The 14,134-nt window shown below is 42.1% G+C and overlaps 1 protein-coding gene across 1 annotated transcript in view; it reads left to right on the top strand.

The window, feature by feature from the left end:
• Window positions 1-14,134, top strand: part of LOC144761599 (protein unc-93 homolog A-like) — a 340,831-nt gene that overhangs the window by 176,741 nt on the left and 149,956 nt on the right. The window contains exon 4 of the mRNA XM_078646899.1: window positions 8,236-8,465. Coding sequence (XP_078503025.1) covers window positions 8,236-8,465 — 230 coding nt within the window. The remainder of the gene's footprint in view (window positions 1-8,235; window positions 8,466-14,134) is intronic.

Raw genomic sequence — 14,134 nt, 5'->3', positions numbered from 1 at the left:
CCAGTCTGGCTGACTGACCTGCCCCTTGACAGGGATTGTTCCCCCCTTTGTTTGACAGTGTGATTATTTAACTACCTCATTTGTTCCATTGTGTTGTGTTATTCTTGCTTTCGCCACTTTGTACTGCGCTCTAATATCCGTGAGGGTCATGTTCGCACTTTATGAAACTTTTCAAATAAAATAAATAATGAATAAAGATGGAGGTGGCCCACTGGATAGGAGTTTCTATCACCCATTGTTCACTTGTAACTTAGATTGCAGAATCCTTGGGAAAATAATACCCAATCCTATTATTCCACAGCTGTCCCTTTTGTTCCATCAAGATCAGTTGAGATTCATACTTGGGCATAGTCAGCTAATATTAGGCAGCTTTTTTCAACCCATCTCCCTTAATGTGGTCGACATCCTTATATATCTTGAGGACATTACCTTTGTTTTGGATCCAGTTATGCAACTCCTACACAACTTTGGTTCATTTTCTGGATTCCATGTTAATGTGCAGAAGTCCTGTATCTTTCGTTTGTTAGACCCATATGCCGCTCTGCGGGAAGAAGGCAGGCTGACCACTCTGCCTGCAGCCCTTCACAACTTTAAATATTTAGGTTTCTGGGTGTATCATGATCTGGACGCAGATTTGGGAATATCATTTTGGGAGGGCCGTGACGGGGATACGATCCTCTGCCACTTTTTGGAAGCGCCTCCTTCTGTCAGTCAGTTAGTATAACATTATTTCGGCTATCAAAGCCATAAAAAATCGTACAAAAATACAATTTAAAATGTATATACAATACAAAAAGCAAAAATGTTGCCAATAAAATGCAGGAACAGATAAATGATGAGATATAAAATATACTCAAAAGGCCCTATAAGTAAATCACATCAATGTAAACAATAAACATGAAATATAATAGTTAGAACAAACCTTATAGGCAATATTGTACATTTGCAAAAAGGGGGCCTTTCGCTGAACCCGCCACAGAGCACCCAGAAATTTAGCAATTGCAAAAGCATGTAAGGGTTGACAGTCGAACCTGAGGATAGGAAGGGCAGAACCATAACTTCTGGTGCCTAGCTGCCTATAAAGAGGAGACAGCCTGACATCACGCGCTTGGGCATATGCAGGGCAGGCAAAGAAAGCATGAGTAACAGTTTCCTTAGGGGCATCATAAATGAGACAAACCGTGGAATTAGATGCCACCCACTTACAAGGAAAGGATTTTAGAGGTAGAGTTCCCACTAAAAATACAGTTTTCAATCCAATGGCACTGTAATGATATCCTGAAGCTGTTCGTATCCACAGGATGATTTGAAGTCAAAAACCTCTCACAGGGTAGCATTAGCAGCTTTACGGGCATCATCAGAAAATATTTTCACTAAATAAAGCTTTTTCAAAGTTCCTTTTGATGGAATAGGGAACCCCAATGGATTTGACCATAGATAACCAAAGCCAATAGAAACTAATGAATGTTTGATGTTATGTAGCCGCTGTCTCCAGGTGCCCCATCACATTGTCCAAGATGGTGGTATTGTCTTGTCTCTTGTATTTCTTTGCCAATGTCCCCATGTTGATCCATTAGAAGGCATTTAGGGAGCTTAACACTTGTCTTTCTGACCTATTTGGGTATCTAGCAGGCATCAGATTATGCTGTATGGATTGTTCCTCCCACTAGCATCAGAGGGCCTTGCTGCTCCTGACTATGTGGCATATAAATTAGCCAGACAGGAATAATGGCTGACTACTTGGATCACATTGGACCCCTCCTTTGGATGCATAATATCGCTAGTCCATGGTCGACCGGCCTAGGGGTGGGTGATAAACTCCGCTGGTAAAGTTCATGGGGTTTTGCCCACTCTGTGTTACGCTTGTAATGCAGAGTTCCAAAAATCTCTGCTAACCACCGCGTGCCAGAGTTTTTTCGTGAGATTTTGTGTCCCCTATTGTGATTTTTGGGCGCTAGAATGCCACCTGTTGAGGTTTTCTCAACGTGGACAGTCACGTCAGGGCTCAACCGTTAGTGATCAGAAAGCTGCCACTCGAGTACAAAATCTACTCGAGCGGCAGAAAGAACCAGTGCCCTCTGGCACGCCACATGGTGCCACTCGTGCTGATTTTACAGTGCGGAACAATCACCCAGCACTATATATCAGTACGACGTGTCGAATACCGCAACATGCCGAATACCGCCCACTCGTGGAATTCCGTGGAAAGTCGCAGAATATCACAGAGTTTTTATTTAACTCTGCAGAATTCCATGGAGGTTTGCACACCCCTACCTGAAGTACTCAGAGATGTGCCATGGTCCTTGCCTATGGTTGTTCCAATGCTCCTTTGGGTGGTCAGGTACTGCTGGTTCAGGTATCTCCAGCATCGACATTGTAAAATAGCGCACTCACTGGCTCTTCTCCTATGGCCAGATCTCGCTGAGCTCGGTGGTTGAGTGAATCAGGTTCACTGGCAACTTGCTGACTTAGACTAAGTGGGGAAACTCTTTGACTCCGAAGGTACCCATTCATTTGATGAGCTTTGAGAGACTTACGCTTTGCCTCCTGGCCAGTTCTTTGAACGCGCTGCCTTGCTCAATGACTTGTGCACTCTCTGGTGTAACTCCAACTCTGAGCTGAACACTGACCACACGATACAGATGCTGCTGACGTGGAGCCCTGAACATTATAGGGTCACTAATGTCTACAGTGAAATTTGTCTTACTATTCCCGCTGTACAGCAGAGTAGGCGACAGAACCTGCAATTGGATCTAACTAATAAGGACTGGTCCAATATCCTTGATTACATGTTGTGGATTTCCAGCTAAGCAAAACTAAAGTTTTTGCTATTTAATTATGTTTGACGTACTTACTTAGCCCCATCTTGTTTACACTGGATATTTCTGTCAGTCCCTCATGACTGCCCTCGCATATGTTTTCCACATGACGTGGCAAGTCTCATGCTGGGCCATTTCTGGACTGCTGCCTGTGACTACATTACCCGGGTGACCAGAAGTCGCCATATCAACATCCAACAAACCTGCTTTTTGGGTTGGATGCCCCAACCAAAAACTGATAGAGCCAGGACAAAACTAATCATTCTCGCTTTTGCATTGGCCAATCATTCCATCATGATGAATCGAAGAGCGAGTGTAACCCCATCGATCTGTGCCTGGCAAATAGAGTTGCAGCGTTGGGCCCAGAGACAAGATTTTGTGATGCGTAGACTTTGGGAAGGGATGCACAGATCACAGGCTGGGATATTATATTGCTTGCCTTAGAGCCCGCTTCCGACCTGAGACCACTGAAAGCTACCAACACACTACTATGTGCACCCTATCTGTTTATGCTCCAGTGCACCTGGGCCATCCATTCCTGCAGTTGTGTCTGTGCAGCCTTTCCCTCTTTTGCACTGTAGTTCCCCTCTTATTTGTAATTATATGAGGTTACGCTTCTGCATGCCCTATCTTTGTATTCCCACTCTTTTATGGTCATGCAATTTAGTGTGGTTGCATGGATGTATGCTATTGCCTTGTCTCCCACCCTGCTTGTCACCTCTTTGTTATGTCTCCTTTTAATTTTTCAGATTTCCTCGTCATATGCTATAATGGGCATCATGTCTAATTATATTGTTGTCTTGCCTGATGATCTTTTTATGTACACTTTTTCAAACTGCAATTCAAAAATTCGACTTCACCATAAGTTAGGATTGCAACTCCAAAAACACTATATATGAACTGGGTACCTGTTCCCATTTGGAAATTCCAGCTTATTAAATGTAATATATGATTCCAATGTTATCCTATGGAAGAGATAGGCCTTGCAGTAGTGAAAAACAAATTTAAATGGTTTTTCACTACCAGGACATTAAACCTTAAGCATGTCCAACTTTTTAATTAGACTGCACCCTGACCTTGAGGCTGTCAAGGGTCTCCCTTAAGGGTGATATATGTATTAAAAATGAAGGTTTGAGCTAGGAAAAAGGTTAATTTTGCCAGGTCGACATGGAAGGTTATAAATGCAAGCACAGCTCTGCAATGTCAGGCCTGAGACATGTTTAAAGAGCCAATTAGGTGGGTGGCATAATCAGTGCTACAGGCCCACTATTAGGATATAATTATATATTAGTTTAGTGCAAATATTACCATGTTTTAAGGAGAGGGCACATGCATGTTAGCACTGGTTAGTAATGGTAAATGATCCAGAGTACAAAGGCCAGCATAAATGAAGTCGGCAATAACAGGAGGTCAGAAGACAAAATGTTAGGTGGAGACCATGCCAAGAAGGCTAGTTCAAACAATCAATTTATATCACTGTTTTGAGAGGAATTTATTAAAACTGTTCATAAATGCCTCTCAATATAGTGATCGAAACTGAGGTACTAAAGTGTAGAGCTCCCACATTAAAAGCATACAAGAGACTAGAGCACTTTTAAAACTGTGAGATAAAGAAGTGTGCATCAAGTACTGAAGTAGTCTCTTGTATTTTTCTAGCATGTGGGAGCATTTCACTTTAGTACATCAATTTATATCACAATAATATTAACAGTTTTAATAAATGCCTCTCAAAAAAGTGATATAAACTGATGTACTAAAGTGAATTTCCCCCGCATTATAAAAGTACACAAAGGGAGCACTTTTAAAATACAAGTTTAGGTGCTGGGCCAGCCTCCAGTTTGTTTTTATTCTTTCAAAAACAGTCAAAACAAGCATGCAGGCGGGCCTGATTAAAGGCCTCCATCCGCTCCCCCCCCCATCCTACTTACCTAGCAAATCCTGCTCTGCAACACGCAGGGTGGCACGCAACAGGATGTGCTGCTACTGCCTTGTCCGGGAGAGGAGGCTTGAGAGTGCCAAGCGTGCCCTCTCAGCCTCTAAATACAATTACGTGCTATACGATGCTCTGTACATGATACAGCATGTGCAGTGTTTCTGTTTACAGCATGCATGTGACACGAGGTCACAGAGTCTCATGACTCTGTGCCCTCGAATCACATGCCCACAATATTTCACAAGCTACAAGCAACACCCTTTCCCATCATGTCACAGGTGAGGAGTTCGGAAAGAGAGTTGCTTGCAGCCTGTGAAAATGATTGACAGGCAGTACTGGGAATGCCATAGATGGCAGGAATGCTTGTAAATTTGACACTGCTGCATGTCACGAATGAAAGGTCTCTTCAGACCCCTGAAAATTGGAGGCCAGGGCTGGTGCTAGGTCAGCCATTAGCCTGGCTTAAAGATTTTTTTTAAAGGATCATGCTCACTAGAGCATGAGTCCCTCTCAAAAGTGACTGGATGCCTGACGCTCATCACAATAAGTGTGAGATGCAGCCAGACACTGAGCAACTCCCGGCACAGGCTTAAAGCTCCTATTTAATACATGAAAAAAAAAATGTATGTGTATGGTAATTTCACGAGACAATTACTTTCCAGATAACTTGTAAATTGAGGCGGGTGGCGCCCTAGCGACCTCTAGTGGCAGCCGCAGCTGTAGAGGAGAGAGATGTCCAGGCGGAGGAGGAGGGGAAGATTTCACACCCCTAAAAAGACTCCCTGATATGGAAATGCTTCAACATTTCATTAGGAGGCAAACAAAGGCAGAGAAGATAGCGGGGTGCAACATCTGCCACAATCAATCTTCCCGAAGAACTGGGAAAAGATACCCTCTTGGGAACACAGCATGTGGAAACACATGTGAGCCATTCACCACAGCACCTGGCTCGACCACAGAGGGAGTCCCAGTTGGTGAACACTAATCAGCATATCAGCGCAAAGTGATTCTGCTAGGGACGCTGCCCCAACAGATGTTTTGGAGCAGGGACAAGAGATCATCTCTGAACATATGAAGATAGTGATCTATTGTAGGATGTGTAAAACCATTGTGGTACTTGGGGAACAGTTGACCTCTGCATGGAATACACTTGTGAGGGAGCACAAATGTCTCACACACAATTTTCTTTTTTACAACTTTCAAGTTTTGATGCTCTTTTTTCCAGTTTGGGTAACGACTCGCTTTTTTACAACAATTACAACAAATTTACCAAAAGAAAAACGTTTTTTAATAAATGGTTCTTTTAAGAGCCATCTATTGTGGTTTCCAAATAGATGTGTTTTTATGTTTCTGTATAATTATAGTCTGCTACAGAAGTCTGTTCTTAATAATAAAATTCGATTGTTATGTGCTGAAAATAAACTCAAGCAGATATATTAATAGATTTATTTTACAATTGTAAACATTTTGTTTCAGGCTTATGAAAAGCATACCTGATATAAAAGATATTTCTATTTATAATTTAACAGAAAGTACTCTTTCTGTTTGTTTATAATCAACAGACAGTTATACAATGCAATGCAATGCACTTCTTTGAATTGTTTTGGATAAAGATGGTGTTCCATGGGTCTTTATGGCCACACAAATAGAGTTATCCATGGAGTTTGATGCCAGTCCATATTTACAATAACTCGTAAACATAGATTTGTGGCAAACTACTGCACCCTCTGAGGGTAGCATAACAAAAAAAATGTATTTCTCTTTTTTCTCTCTTCACGTTTGCTATACTCTGCACAACATATACACAAAGGAATTAGCCTTAACTGATAGTTGTATTACACAAAGGGACTCCTTCTCGTACAAAAACTATCTTAAATAAAACACAGACAATATTGCACCACAGCACAAAGGTGTCTGTCTTGGCACATGTGTACATAATGTGTGGCAGTGCATTTAAAGAGCACAACTGTGCTCTTTCTTTGAAAATGTGAAAGAATAGTGTACAAGGTGAATATTGTGTGTAGAAGCGGATTGGCCACCTCCTTAAGCTTGGATGTGTAAAATGAGTAGGTACTCTGTAAACAGTTGTGCACATATCAGTACAATATAAAGTAATGCCTTAGCATCCTATATGTCAGGGCTGTGCAGTGCTTAATTTGTAAAATATTTAAGTGCCAGGGCTCTGACTAGGAGGCCACTGCAGCTTGCACCACCCAGCGACCCTGCCATCGCTGCCAAAACAACTACTAACCATCTCTCTCACATTTAAATGTGACAGTTCAGATTATTCCAGGTCCCCAATGCTAAAGGAATGGCTGGGGAGGCCTGTCCTAGTAATTTTTCAATGTATATTGTTTTCCTAAACAACTGTTATACTGCTCATCTCTAAATTACATGAGCAGCGCAATCTTGTGGCAGACTGCCCTAAGTGTGGTGTTGACAATTAGGTGCTGGTGCTGAGCACCGGAAACCAATTAAGTGCCGGTGCTCAGCACCGGAAAGCTCCAGCTCAGATTAAGCACTGGGGTTGTGCCACTTTCATGGGGAAGTCTAGATGCAAAATCCTTTCTGGCATCTATGCAAAGTCGATTTGCGTGGCTTTGTGTTGTGTAGTAAATACAAAGTAAAGCAGCACAGCTCATAATGCTGCCTTGCGTTACTTTGGATGGGGTAGGCAATACATTCTTGGAGCATGGGCATTCTCGTGCATCCACCCATGTATTTTGATGCAAACCCAGATTTACAAACACTTCTAAACCTTGTTTTGTGGTAAACTAGTGGGCCTAATTGACAGAGGTGTAACAAGGAGAAAGACCTTAACTTCTCCTTGTTACTTCCTCTTGTGTGCTGCATTCTGCGTGCCTGGAGGGAATGGGCTCTCCATGAAGACATCCGTGCAAGGCAAAGAGTAGGCGCTATCACACCTAATGGGATGAGGCTGTCTGCGCAGAAACTGACGGAATACCTGGTGCATCGGCATTGTTAGCTCCTGACCCACTGGGGGTATTGGCGACACCTGAAACTTGAAATATCAGGTAAACACTTATTCTCTGTTTTTGGTCGGTGCTTTCTTCTACTCAACGCCCCAGGTTATAACAAATCCCAGAGGCAGTGCTTTTTTGTATCTGAAAATGCTGGCCCCAGTCTGCGTCTGGTGGTCTCAGTGTGGTAGAACACTGATGCAAACCCAAGCTGTGTACTTAGAGCCCTGCAAAGTAACTGACCCTTGCTTCCATTTCCTACCTTCTAGCATGGCAGTGTGTGCGATAAGGAAGAGAGTACTGTATATTAGGTATAAACTGCATCAGTTTGCCATATACCATATGTAAAGTGTCTGGAGAGCCACAGACAGACAAGTTAATACACAAACCGATTGCATAAAAATAATCCGTCACTGAAAAAAAAATGGGTTGTGGGTGGTCTTTCTTATTCTAATTTTTTCCTGAAAAATATGTATCCATAATTTACTGCGTTTCTTTTCAGGTACACTTTGATGCCGACTTCTGTAATCCTGGGGTTTGCAGGAGGCCCTCTGTGGACTTCAAAATGCACATATCTGACAACAAGTGGCATCAGATATGCAGAGAAAAAAGGCAAAGACAAGACACATGTTGTGAACCTCTACTTTGGAATATTCTTCCTGTTATTCCAGTCAGCAGGCGTATGGGGAAATCTCATCTCTTCTTTGATATTTAGTCAGAGAGCCACAAATGGTAACGATTATGTGTGTGTATTTGTTTCATTATTACCACACAATGACTTCACTTTGAACAAGCTTCTCCAATGAGTAGCTCGTGAGCTCCTGGCAGCTCTCCAGCTACCTGTGATTAGCTCTCCTTTGTGTAGCCCAGCCTACGAATTTACTAGCTCTTTCTTTGTTAAATTGATAAATGTATATCAAAATTGAGAATATGTATTCAAGACGAAATTGTGTGTATGTCTAAACTATTTGGTTGGTGTCTGCAAAAAAATGGCTTATTTTTTTAAAAATATATTCAAAGTTCATATTTGAATATTAAAATAATCAGGCACAGGGGAAGACTTATCACAAATATAATCACACTGAAAAAAATATATATTTTTTTACATTAATGCTGGCAACTCTGTCTGGTGCACCAATCTGATCACTGCTAGAAGCCTTACATATGTGGCCACTACTGTAATCTTGTCTAGCATGGTCACTATTACAACTCTAATAGTACCAGTAGCTCTGGATTGTTTAAGTAGCTTTTTTTACTAAAAAGATTGCAGACCCCTAATGTATTGTATCAGGGCACAATGCACACAAGTCCTTGAATTACCAAAACCAGCTCAAATAGCTTCCCCAATGGAAAGTCCCAATTTGTAATGCACAAAAGGGCCTTACAATTCATAACGACCCTTGATTATCATGATAAGCATGTTGTGAAACCGTGAAAATTTAAATGAGAGGTAATTGAGTGCTTTTTTTGCATTTTTTTATATAGCGCAAGTTCGACTTGAAGGTACCTGAGCTCTTTACATGCTCTGCTACATTGCACAAGGAAGCATTTTTTTGTGGGCATGGGGTGATTAAGTGATTTGCCCAGAATCACAGGATGTTGAGCTTACGCAGAGACTTGACCTCAGTTTTTGGCGCTGCCCCATTCTTGTAAGAATGGGACAGTGTCAAAAAGCAATGGGTGATGCGGTGGAAAGCCCACTACAACACCAATTCCCTGCCCCTTTAGCGCAGCAGACTGCTGCGGAAAGGGGCATATTTACAATGTGAGGTTAGGCCATATTAAGTGACTTAATGCCACCTTTTAAACATGGGGTATTGATCAACGTCACCGGATTATCAGAAAAAGTGACGCTCCTGTGGCATTAGGGGCTTGTAAAATATGCCCCCCAGTTCCCCAGTCACACTGCCGGCAGCTCTGGTTGTAATGCCACATCCTTTCAAGGGGTTTCCTCCCCCTTAGGACTCACTATGGAATGCACAAATGCTTTGAAACCTCTAATGCAGTCTAAAATCAAGATATGGTACCAAATGGAGAGAGCAGGCAGCAACTATTCGCAAGGTGTAAGTCAATAGCTAACAATTGGCATTCTGCGTTTGCAGTCTACCAACACTGGGAAGACTATACAGCTTCCACAGATACTCATGCATTCTCTCCCCAATGTCTAATTCACAAAGTGCCATTACAGGGGGCAATCGAAATGGTGTCACATTACAAACCCGAATGCTGGGAGAGGTGTGCTGTCCCATTCAGACCTCGGTCCAGTCTTTCACTAATGTTCATAGTGAGGCGCAAGAAAGGGCCCATCTATTATTATAAATGAGTCAGGCAGTTTGCATCACACTGCGAAGAAAGCCTTTCTGCTGGGATGGATGACAGAATCCCTCACAGCAAAAATGGTGCAGCTGCATGTAGCACAAAACAAAAGCAAAGCATCATATGCCATGAGTAATTAACATGTTTCATTTATGAAAAATTCGAATATTTAATGAACAAACATTTTAATCCAAGCGTATCTGCCTCTGTAACTGCCACCATTAAGGTGTTGCACTACAAAGCCCTGTAAGAATATCTTCTCATATAAAATCTGTGACTTAAACATGTGCTAGAAAAATATCTTCCCGTTGGGTGTGTATTTTATATTATTAACTTCACTTTGATGGTAATTTTGTAACCAATGTTTAGGATACCTTATCTATGGCAGAGCATGTTTCTGTAGGTAAACATTCTCACAGTCAACCCACTATGACCACTGTAGCTTTCCTCTTAAGTGCTTCCGGATTAGGCACCACAGAAAAGATAGGTCATGGTGTGTGGGTCCTTCCACATGCTTTAGTACTCACTGCCCACCCCTCACACCCTCCATCGAGTACCACTATCCATGAAGACCACGCAGAAGCAAAATAAGAAATCACCATTTCTGAAATTCAATTAATAAAGAAGTCCTCTTAAGCAATTCAGTTTGTAGAGTTAGACCATACAAGTCTGTTCAGTCATTCATTTATATGCTCATTCATATCATTGACCAATTTAATTTTGATTGATTTCCAGTAATTCCTTTCTCATCATTTTACTTTCACATCATCTGTGCACAAGCAAACATAAAATTCTGTCATTCGCAGGGCAAGAGGAAGCTGAAACATGTCAATGCTTGCACCTCCGTCTATTTTGAGAAACAAGAGATTTGTGTGTGTGTGTATATATATATATATATATATATATATATATATACATATATATATATATATAGAGAGAGAGAGAGAGAGATAGATATAGATATATATATAAATTCCGAACGCAATGTTCACCTCAAACGAAGGAGCCAAACAACTGGTGAGTAGTGCTTTCCAATCTTTAATCAGGGCAGCAGCGCACATTGGTTAGAAACACAGGCAGTCAATATCCACAGCTGACGCGTTTCTGGACTCTTCCCTTTTTCACAGGCAAGTTAATCGTGACATCAATAGACGAATGGTGCACCTGATTGTCCATAAGTACCCCGCCTCAGTGGGCGTAACCGCATGCACAGCCTCCTGGTACTTGCAGTGCTACCCATGTTTTGCTTCCGTGAGCCGTCTTGAAGTCAGTCCGATAAAACAAACATTAAACCCCAGTGGGTTGCTCAGCGTCCTCCTTACTTGGCGCACACATCTTGTTGCCCTGATAAATAGCTCCCGTCCCGTAGTGATGAGACCAGATGGCGTCACCCAGGTCAGCAAGTATGCAGCAGGACTCCTTCACAGCCAGGCAAAGCCGTTGCTCATTCCAATCGCAAAGTTCACCTCAAACAAAGGAGCCAAACAACGGGTGAGTAGTGCTTTCCAATCTTTAATCAGGGTTGCAGTGCACGTTGGTTAGGAACACCCTGCCCTTGCAACGCAGCCCCCTGGCGCATACTGGAGGTACCTGGTAGGCTAGTTGGCCCCCAGGGACCCCCATGTCATGAGTGATGTAATATGTGATGTCATCAGCTGTGGATTGCGGGCGTGCGAGTTATAGTTAGCTGAACTAACTGTAACAGGGGAATTTCAATGGTTTTGTATGAGTGAAATGTCCAGCTAACTATAACATGTGTGAAACCTATGGTTATTTCAGTGAATTTCTAAGGTTTTTAAATGCTAATTCCTAACTACAACGTGGCTGAAACCTATGGTTTTTTCAGTGAATTTCAAAGGTTTTGTAAATGATAATTTTTAAATGTATTAATTGTTATATTTTTTATACTGATTTCCTACATTGTTTTAAAGTATTTATTTGTAGATATTTTATTTTTTACATTACATTGCATATTTTTAATATAAATTGAAAAAAATGTTTTAAAAAAGATTGAAATTGTAATTTTTTTTATTTTATATTTTTTATAATTTATATATATTTTATATAGCAGGCAATGATATCCTATGGAAGGAAATTCAAGTTACTGGTAAGTACGGTTAAAACTAATTTTCAGGATCAGTACTGGGCTGAAAGATGCAGCACTGAGGTCTCTCCTGATACCAGGTGAGTAAATTGGAATTCGTAGTTCGGCTGATTTTAGAGGAATTTTTTAAAGTTCCAAAAATCCACACTTGGAAAAATTTCCAAGTGAAACCAGTCAATGTTAGCCTATGGAAGGAAATTCAAGTTACTGTAAGTATGGTTAGAATTACTTTTGAGGATCAGTAGTGGGCTGAAAGATGCAGCACTGATAACAGGTGAGTAAATCGGAATTCGTAGTTCGGCTGATTTTAGAGGAATATTTGTAGGTTTCAAAAATAGACACTTAGAAACTTTTCTGGTGAAAACCACACAATAGATTCCTATGGAAGGAAATACATGTTACTGGTAAGTATACTTAGATTTACTTTTCAGGGTCCGTACTGGGCTCAAAGATGCAGCACTGACGTCTCTCGTGATAACAGGTGAGTAAATCGAATTCGTAGTTCAGCTGATTTTAGAGGAATACTTTGCTCAATAGTGAAGGAAGGGGGCGGGGCCTGAGGTGACATGTGTGCAAACACGCCCTGTGGCGCGTTTTAAGTTAGAGAATTAATTCCTCTTCAATCCTGAGGTCCCCTGTGGGCCAACTAGCCCACCAGGTACCTCCAGTATGCGCCAGGGAGCTGCGTTGCAGAGAGGTGTCAGAGGCCATGCCCCCTTTTTACAACACTCTGCAACGCAGCTCCGTGGCACTTACTAGAGGTACCTGTTGGGCTAGTTGGCCCCAAGGGGACCTCTGGATTGAAGAGGAATTAATTCCCCAACTTAAAATGCGCCGCGGGGCATGTTTGCACACATATCACCTCAAGCCCCGCCCCCTACATTCACCACTGTGCAAACGTGCCCCGTAGCGTGTTCTAAGTTGGGGGATTAAGTCCCCTTGCATACTGGGGGTCCCTGGGGGCCAACTAGCCCACCAGGAAACTCCAGTATGTGCCAGGGGGCTGCGTTGCAGAGAGGTGCAAAAAGGGGTGTGGCCTCATTAAACCTCTCCAACAGGCCCCCCTCCCGGCCACTTCTGGCCCCAGGCACGCCATCCCCGGGGCCTAGCCCTCTCCGTTGGGGACTGTGGGGGGGTCCCCAAGCCCCCCACGGTCCCTGCCGGCTCCCCGCATCCTGCGGACGCCGGCATTGCTTTTCTGCATGGGGAGCAGCTAACATGCTGCTCCCCATGCAGAAAAGCAGTCCGCTTTGGTTTTTGAAAGAAAGAGCAGGTTTCCTGCTCTCTCTTTCAAAAACCAAAGCAGTTTGCAATTTTACACCTCTCTGCAACCATGTCATGAGTGATGTAATATGTGACGTCATCAGCAGTGCATTGTGGGCGCGCGAGTTATAGTTAGCTGAACTAACTATAACGGGGGAATTTCAATGGTTTTGTATGAGTGAAATGTCAAGCTAACTATAACATGTGTGAAACCTATGATTTTTTCAGTGAATTTCTACGTTTTTTAAATGCTAATTCCTAACTATAACATGGCTGAAACCTATAGTTTTTTCAGTGAATGTCAAAGGTTTTTTAAGTGATAATTTTTTTATATATTAATTATTATATTTCTTTCTTTTTATACTAATTTCCTACATTTGTATTATAATTTCTGTTCCCTCCAGTGGGTTGTGTGTAAATACAAAATATTTCCCGAACGAGTGAAAAACCCTTCTGTGGGTCTCATATTAGGAGTCCTGTTTCACATTACAAGCCGACTTAAATGCTCTGAAATGCGTAGGGAAGGAGGACTGAAATACTCGGTTAAGATGCCTATTTCTATGAAATAAATGGTTGAATAAATCACCGATTTGTTGGATTTGCGTCCTTAAATGCAGGGCACAGTTGGGAGGATATATATATTGTTAGATTTGGTGGTCTCTAGTTGGCACAGGTAGGTACTTGTGACAAATAGGGACCCTCCCCTCTAGTCAGGATA

This window comes from Lissotriton helveticus, chromosome 6, assembly GCF_964261635.1.
Source record: "Lissotriton helveticus chromosome 6, aLisHel1.1, whole genome shotgun sequence".
Taxonomy (NCBI): domain Eukaryota; kingdom Metazoa; phylum Chordata; class Amphibia; order Caudata; family Salamandridae; genus Lissotriton; species Lissotriton helveticus.
The sequence above is the reverse complement of the archived record's forward strand: the minus strand, read 5'-3'. Positions and strand labels throughout refer to the sequence as shown.